Below are 8,709 nucleotides of genomic sequence, written 5' to 3'. Positions count from 1 at the left end.
ACACACACACACACACACACACACACACACACACACACACTGGGACTCCTCCAGGCAGGAGCTGAGTCTGCCCTGGAAAGTGCTGGCTAAGATTTTTGACTGCACAGGTGGGGAAACTGAGGCATGTGTACCTTTGAACCGAGCAGTTGACTTGAGCACCCCCCACCCCCTGCTCCCTCCACCCACCCCTGCCCAGCTCCTGCCCATCCAGGGTGAGGCTGGGACTCGGGAGGGAAAGGAAGGCGTCTCATCGGGGCAGACGCAGTGTCGGAGCTGGGGTGGGAATCCGTGTACCCCTCCCTCACTTGCCAGGCTGCCCCCGCAGAGGGGTGAGGTGGGGCTGGGCCGGGGATCTGCACTCACTGGGCTTTTCCCCGTGGCTGCCCGTTCCTGCAGAGCTAAGCACACGGCAGGTGCTGGCGAAGGAATGGCCTGGAACACACAGGTGCCCCCCCGTTTCCCGAGTAGACGCCTCCCGCCCTGACCCCTCGTCTGCCTGTCTCTGCAGAGAAGCACCTCCAGCGTCGCTCCCGCTCAGGGGACGTCCTGGCCAAGAACCCAGTGGTGCGCTCTAAGAGCTACAACACCCCGCTGCTGAACCCCGTGGCAGAGCACGAGGCCGAGGGCGCGGCTGCTGGCGGCCCGGGCATCCGCAGGCACTCGGTCTCCGAGATGACGTCCTTCCCCGAGCCCCAGGGCTTCTCCGACGCGCCTGGCCAGGGCCCCACCGCGGCCTTCAGACACTCTCCGGTCCCCCCGTCGGGGCCCTGCCCCAGCAGACTGTATCCCCCCGCCCAGCCCCCTGAGCCCTGCCCAGACCCGGCCCGCGGCTCCCCTCCCTCCTCCAGCCCGGAGAACCTGGTGGACCAGATTCTGGAGTCCGTGGACTCGGATTCTGAGGGGATCTTCATTGACTTTGGCCGGGGTCGGAGCTCTAGCACGGCTGAGCTCGAGGGGACCGGGGACCGGCAGAGCGTCATGTGAGGGCCTCGCGTCTTCACCGACCCCGTGTGCGTGTGCCTGTGGGGTGCGTGCGTGCGAGAGGTTTTTTTTTTTTTACTCTGTCCCGACCCGACCCGTCCCGTCCCGTCCGCCACGGGCCCCGGCCCTTCTGCCATTCCTGAGTCTTTGCTGGAAAAACCGCCACCGCCCTGGCCCCCAGCCCCACCCCATGCTGGGTCTCACGGGCCGCCAGGGGCACTGGTCAGCCACGTGTGCGCGGAACAGACACGGCCACTGTGGCCCTCCGGCGTCCCCATCCGCAGAGACTGTGAATCCTGTGGCTCAGCCAGGCCTCCGGAATGACTCCCAGAGCAACGGGGGGGGGGGGGGGGGGGGTCGGTGGCAGACCCCCCTCCCCCTTGCCCTCACCTCAGGCCACGACGTGACCTCCTTGTGCCAGCCTGTCCCAGACCCTCCCAGCAGGGCGGCCGCGGGCAGGAAGAGGATAGAATAAAACCTGTCTGCCCCCATCCTGAGCTCGTGTCTGCAACGCCAGGCCCCAGATGTCCTCCCGAGGTCCCCACCCTCAGATCTCGCCCACCACCCGCGCTGGGACCACCCCTCCCCGCTCCCAGAGCAGGGGGGTGGTGGGGGGGGTCTCCCGTTGCCTCGTTTCTGTGTCCCATCCTGACAGCGGTGCCCCTGTAGGAGGAGCTGGACAGCCTCAGGAGTGGCTGGGACCACAGCGGGTAGGGGCACACTGTTAAAGGGTCAGGGGTCGGCGTGGCCACTAGGGGGCGAAGGGAGCGTGGGGTTCCTCCTGGGGCCGCGCCCCCCCCATGTTTTTGCACCAGGTTAGAATCCGACCCCCTGACCCCATTCAAAGGACCCACCCCTCCTGGAGTTTTCTGCTGGAGGTGGGGTGGGGAGTCTCCCATGAGCACATAACAAGGGAGACCGCCTGGTGAGCAGTCCTAATGGAAGGGGGACCGGGGACCCCTGGGAGTCGGGTGGTCAGGGAAGGGAGGCCAGTGCGGAGTCACAGGAGCCCCCCGCCCGCGGGGATCCGCTGGAAGAGCCGTCCGCATGGACAAGTTTCTCCCACCTGCCGGGAAAGACCAGCCAGGAGCCCCTGGCTCGTGCAGACGTGGGGTGGGGTGGAGGAGCCCCGAGGAGCTCAGTCTTGTCACTTGTGGTACCAGAATGTGCCTACCACCTTCGCAAGGTTCACAACCACTTAGCACTCAGAAGGTGCTTTAGGAACAGGTAGGGCTCGGCCGGGCAGCTGGGGAGCAAGAGAGTGACCCCAGCCTCCGGGGAGCTGGGCTCGGGGTTGGGAATTGGGCCGGAAGGCTGTCCCCGGTCCGAGAACCAAGGAGAATGGCCGTGCTGCTCGGCCGATGGGGCTAACGTTGGGGTGGGGGGTGGGGATGACTGTTATCAGCAGGGTCCCCTCAAAGCAGAAGGGCCCAGCAAAGGGCAGAAATGGCAGGGACCTGGCTGGCTGGGCTCTGCCCTCACCGGGGTGCTGGGCTCCCTGTTCTGCCCCACCCCCTAGCGATGACCTCCTTTGTGGGGGTCTGAGCATCCCAGGCCCCTGTGGGCTCCAGTGGCATCTGCCAGCACGTGGGCTCATGGTCAAGTGTGGGCGCTCTGTGGGTGTCCCTGAGCTCTGTGACAAATCCTGCCCCTGGGGGGTGGGAGGGAGGCCCCGTACACCAGCCAGTGGTGCCTCACCTGCAACGGAGAGGCTGAAGCCCCAGGAGGATGGGTGCTGAGCCTGAGTCCTGGTGGGATGGGTGCTGAGCCTGGGTCCTGGCGGGATGGGTGCTGAGCCTGAGTCCCGGCGGGATGGGTGCTGAGCCTGGGTCCTGAAGCAGTGGAGGGCTGCTTCTGCTGGGGCTGCCCCCATACCCCCTTTAAAGGAGCTGCTCATCACGTGGGCCTGGGACATGTCCACATGTCCTACCCAGCCTTTTTTTTTTTTTTTTTTTTTTTAATGTTTATTTTTGAGAGAGAGAGGGTGAGCAGAGGAGGGGCAGAGAGAAAGGGAGACACACAATTCGAAGCAGGCTCCAGGCTCCAAGCTGTCAGCACACAGCCCAATGTGGGACCCGAACTCGTGAACCGCAAGATCGTGACCTGAGCCGAAGTCGGACATTTAACAGACTGAGCCCCCCAGGCACCCTGTGTTATACTCAGGCTTGTTCAAAAAATATTGAAGGTCATCTACATCAAAACATCTTGTTATAAATTGGTGAATTACATAAGAAAAACCAGGGCCGAGCGTTACATAAATTAGGATAAATGACCAGCTATGGTAGCCCCCCGCCCCAAATCCACAGAATGTGTGGGCCTTGGCCTTAGATGAAACACTGGTGACCCCCCCGAGAACCAAACTTTCTTACGATGAAGGTCGCATCCCTGACCGGGTCTCACTTTGGCCGCCAGGGAGCTCAGGTCAAGCCCCAAGGTTGTGTCTGCCCCACTGCTCTGTTGTTCTCACACCCCAGCCCGCACCCTACCTCCAGTGTCTCCCCCTGTTCCCTCCATGGGATTTGGCACTGAAATTTCGGGGGTAGAATCAGGGGTCGTGGGACCGGAAGCTCATACAGTGTGGGAGTTTTCTTTAAAAGCAGACTGGAGAGAGATTCCAGTTGTGGAAAAACCCGTACATCTGCAACACCGTACCCCCTGGAAAAGACCTGAGTCCAAGAGAGGCCCCCGGGCGTTAGCCTCATGACTTCCTGGGAGACCTGCTCTGACAGATGAGTCCGTGATCGGTCTGCCCCTATGAGGAGGCCACCTGTCCTGTCCCCAGCCACAGGTCAACGAATCTGTTGAATGAGTGACATAATTGGGATCTGTCAGCAGCCTCCCCAGGGAACCTTCTCCAATGGAATGTTCTCTATGCATCCCCAGGGCTGGGGTTTAAGAAACCTTCTTAAATGAGGTCATGATCTCACAGTCTGTGAGTTTGAGCCCCTTGTGCTGACAGCTCAGAGCCTGGAGCCTGCTTGGGATTCTGTGTCTCCCTCTCTCTCTGCCCCTCCCCTGTGCACCTTCTCTCTCTCTCTCAAAAATAAACATTAAAAAAATTTTTTTTCATTCATCTCGGGAAACGAGAGCCGGGGTCCCACTCTGTCTCAGGGGGTCTTGAGTTGGTCCGTGTGACTCCTTCGGGCGTCCGGGGAAGCCCAGGGACACTTTTCTTAGAATAGTTTTTACAACAAAACACCTAAGATCCCAAAGGAAACCTCGTCTGTTGAAGCAGCATTCGACACGTTTGAAACGAGTCAATGGGAACATCCACGCGTGTCCGTGACCCCGTCAGCTGCCCGATCTCACGCAGGTCCCACGCGGACTGGGAGTTTGGAGGGGCCTGGAGCAGACGTGACTCGTCGGGGCATCGACCCCCCCAGGGTGTGACGTGAGCATGTCTGATCTCTGCTGGGGACAAACCTTGGGGGCTGCTCATGAGGCGGGGCTTTGTTGACCCGGGCGGACGGGGGGGGCGGGGCTAACTTCCACCCAGAGGTCAGAGGTCGGGTAGCCGATGCAGAGCTGCTATTGCTCCTCCGCGAGCTGTCGCCCCGAGTTTTATCTGCAAGCAGCTCAGGGGGCCTGGAGTGGCGCTCCAGACCCTACAGTTCACCTCCAAGGGCAGGAGGGACTCCAGGCCGCCCTCCCCTGCGGGCTCCCCACACCCCACACCCCACTCCCTCCATGTATGTGCAGCACGTGCACACCCATGCACGCACATGTGCACGCCCACGTACGTGCATGCACGCACAGGTGCATACACGCGCATACCTATGCGTGTGCGCGCACGCGCGTGCACGTCCACGCACGCGCCCGTACATGTATGCACACGCGTGCACGCGCTCACGTGCACACCCACGCACATGTATGCCCGCACACGTGCACACCAATGCACTCACCAGCTCTGGGCCAGCGTCTGCTCGGTCCTCCCATCCCCGTCCTACCTGACAGGTGGCAGCGGCTCCAAGAGGTGGGTGTGAGACCGGCCGTGGTCCCTCGGCTCTGAGAATGACGGCCCCGGAACGCTGTCCCAGCTCTGTCCCACTGCGGAGCTCTGGTGGCCGCTGGCCCGAGCATTTGGGGACGGGTCGTGGGACCCACGGCTGGGGGCCCGCACCCCCCGGGGCCTGGCTCAGGGGTTGCCCGTGTGGCACACGTCTGCGGGCTGAGCTGAACGGAAAAGGATCCTTTCGGAGGAGAGACGTCCAGGCCAGAGGGGGCCTTGGATCCTGTTCTTGGAAAAGGGAAACCGAGACCCTATGGTATTCTTGGCCCCTCGTCTACCGTTTCCTTCACGTCGTCCCAGACTTCAGCTCAGAATGCCACTGGCGTTTCTCCAGGGCGTCATTGTAGGCTGGGGCACGCTGCAAACGCAGCGGTCACCTGTGGGGCGCGCAGGGAGCGCGCGCACACGCACACGCACGCACAGCCTCCCAGCCTCACCGGCAGGCGGGGACGCGCGACCCAGTGGGGTATGCTCAGCCCGCCGAGCAGTCCCCTTCAGCTGCCGCCGCCGCTGCTCCCGACAGCCAGGACCCCCACGCAGGGCCCGCGCCTGGGGAGGGGGCTGCGCTCGGCTTTCATCGCCGCCCCGTCACGCGGAGGACCCGTGCTCCCAAGGACGCGGGTCCCGCAATTGCACACACTCACAACAGCCAATATGCTCCCCTCGCCCCCACGGCAGTCCCAGAATCCACCACCCGAGGCCGTGGGAGGCCCCTGATCTTGTGTCCCAAGGGCCAGTCCGGGCTCCCCTGGCCGCCTCTTGGCTGAGGGCGGGGGACGGAGCTGCCCCAGGAGGCCCCACCCCTGCCACAGCTGGCCACTCGTCCACTCCTCCCACTGCTGAAACTCCCCTCCTCTCCGCCTCTCCGTGGCCTCTCCGTGGCCTCTCCGTGGCCTCCCCGAGCACGATGCCCCGCCCTCCTCCAGCCCCGGGCTCCAGATCCGGAGCCCCGCGCTGGGAAGGCTCTCTGGCTTGTCCCCACCGTGGTGTCGGTGACCTTCCCCGGGTCCGAGCTATTCTGTCTTCTCTCAGGCACACGCACACCGACAGGCACTTGCCCTCGCATGCACGTGCTTGCTCACACTCGCCCCCCCGCACACACGTGCACACCTGCAGGTTTGCACGCACTCGCGTGGCTCTGGGAAAGCAGCCTCCCCCCCGGGGCGGGGGGGGGGGGTTCGTGCACAGGAGGGTCACACATCCTCCGACCACCTCCCGTCGCCCCCAGAGAGCCCTCCTCCCGTTGCCACCTGAACAAAGGTGTGGAGAAACCGTCCTCCGAGGCATCTGTCCGCATCTGCCGTAGCAGACTCCTGCGGCCACAACCAGTATCACAGGCTGCGGGGCTGAAGCCGCCACCCAGGAGCCCCGGATTCCACTTCCTATGAAGCACCTAGAGCCATCACGCTCATAGGGGCAGAAAGTAGAAAGGTGGTCGCCAGGGGCTTGGGAGGGGAAATGGGGTGTTGGGAGGAGAGGTGCAGCGTCGCAGGATGGAAAGAGTTCGGCCGTTCACACCGCACAATGTGCGTGCAATGCGCACTTAGGAGGCGTTGTGAAGGGGGCACCTGGGGGGCTGAGGCGGTTAAACATCTGACTCTTGGCGTTGGCTCAGGTCATGATCCCCTGGTTTGTGAGTTCGAGTCCTGCGTCGGGCTCTGCGCTGACAGCCGGGAGCCTGCTTGGGATTCTCTCCCTCTCTCCCTGCCCCTCCCTCCTCCCTCTGTCTTTCTCTCTCTCAAAATAAATAAATAAACATTTGTTAAAAAAGAAATGGTTATGAAGGAGGAAGAATGATGGATGGAGGTGGAGAGGAGAGGAAGAAAGGGAGGGAGGGAGGGAGGGAGGGAGGAAGGAAGGAAGGAAGGAAAGGAGGAAGGGAGGGAAGGAGAAGAGAGGAAAGACCTCCTCCCCTCCCTGCAGCAGTCCCCTTGGGGAGTGTGGAATGCCCCGTGCTGGCTCCTCTGTTGAGGCGCCAGTGGAGAGGAGCATCATTCTAGTGGGGACTGTGGTCCCCATGCTCCAGGAACGTCCAGCCGTGGAGTGGGCAGTAACCTTGGGGATTCAGTGGAGCCCCAGCCCGGGGTGCACAGGGCACAGACCCAAGCCCCTGACCCCATGATGCTCTTCTGGGCCCTGGCTCCTGAACACACGGAAGGCCCGTACCTCCTTGTCTCCCGTGGCTGGTGGGGGGCCACGCGAGCAGCTCTGGCCAGTGCATTGCGTGCAGAAGGGACGTGGGACGCTTCGGTTGGAGCCGGACCCCTTCTCTGCCAGGTGGAGACTCTCCAGAGCTTGCCTTCCCTCTGCCTGGTGACCGGTCGGATTCCAGATGGGACCGCTCCGGTAGGTGGGGTCCTGGGGGCTGCAGACACGTAGTGTGAATGAAAAGGAGACCTACGTGTGCGTAAACTCCTGAGACTGGGGGATGTTTGTTACCGTGGTGAACCTGGCTCAGTCTGACCGACACACTCCTCTCTCCCGAATCCTCTACAGGAGTGGGGAGAAGACAGAATGGGGGATATGCTGTTTTATATGTATGTGTAACGCATGCCCTCGTCGGCAGAGCCGGGACCCGGGGTTCTGATCCTGAACGGTCACTAACTTCCTGTGTGATATCGGGCAAGTCCTGTATCCTCAGTTTCCGCATCTGTAGCGAGGACTTTTCAAATGCAAAATTCTGCGACTGGTGATATTTCTTTGCTTGTCCACGCACTATGGACACACGCAGAGCATGGCTATAAGACCGTGAGATCCTAGACACCAGCGTCCCTGATTAAGTAGCCCCACGCAGATGACAGTGCGTCGGGCAGACAAGTACTTAACGGGTTTTGACCTGAAAGTGATAATGGCTTCGTAACAAACGGATGGTCTTAACCCCAAGAACGCTCTTCCTCGTTGACTGATGTGTTTGCTTAGAGCTCAGAACTGCTTGAACAGGCTGTAAAAAGCTATAAAAATGTAAAGTCTCATCCACATCGTGGCGAGAAGAATTTCTCGTGCTGACATTTCTCTTTTCACTGCGAGGATTTATGTCAGCCTGGCTTTGGTGGGGGGAGAGGAACATGAGCTAGGATGTGGGATCGGGCAGGGCTCTTATTTGCAAGCAAGCGAAGCAGATTCTGGCTGGTTGTGGAGAAGCAGTCCATTCAAGGATGCTGGGAGACCCCCAGCGTTGTCAGGACGTGGGAGAGCCAACGTTGACGTAATGCGCCTTCCAGGAGCAGTGCCTCGACCCCCCCCCCCCCCCAACACACACCTGATGAGAGAACAGCCGCTCCTGCAGCCACTGCACCGGGACGCCCCCACTGGGATGAGACGCTCCCCCTGCACAGAGATGCTTCCCCTGCACAGAGACGCTCCCTCTGCACAGAGATGCTCCCCCTGAACAGAGATGCTCCCATCACACAGAGCTGCTCCCCCTGCACAGAGACGCTCCCCCTACACAGAGATGCTCCCTCTGCACAGAGATGCTCCCCCTGAACAGAGACGCTCCCCCTGCACAGAGGTGCTCCCATGACACAGAGATGCTCCCCCTGCACAGAGATGCTCCCCTTGCACAGAGATGCTCCCCCTGAACAGAGACGCTCCCCCTGCACAGAGGTGCTCCCACTGCACAGAGATGCTCCCCCTGCACAGAGATGCTCCCATCACACAGAGATGCTCCGCCTGCACAGAGATGCTCCCTCTGCACAGAGATGCTCCCTCTGCACAGAGAT

The 8,709-nt window shown here is 61.7% G+C and overlaps 1 protein-coding gene across 1 annotated transcript; it reads left to right on the top strand.

Annotated features, from left to right (window-relative positions):
• Positions 1-468: 468 nt before the first annotated feature.
• On the top strand, positions 469-1,472 carry LOC121025026 (proline-rich protein 5-like; the record flags this gene model as incomplete). The annotated part of the gene is made up of 1 exon (XM_040467373.1): positions 469-1,472. A coding segment is annotated over one exon (516 nt), but the record flags the coding sequence as incomplete, so codon positions are not given.
• Between the last annotated feature and the right edge of the window lie 7,237 nt (positions 1,473-8,709).

The sequence above is a fragment of the Herpailurus yagouaroundi genome, unplaced genomic scaffold (assembly GCF_014898765.1).
Source record: "Herpailurus yagouaroundi ecotype Mexico unplaced genomic scaffold, PumYag 67458, whole genome shotgun sequence".
Classification (NCBI taxonomy): domain Eukaryota; kingdom Metazoa; phylum Chordata; class Mammalia; order Carnivora; family Felidae; genus Herpailurus; species Herpailurus yagouaroundi.
The sequence above is the reverse complement of the archived record's forward strand: the minus strand, read 5'-3'. Positions and strand labels throughout refer to the sequence as shown.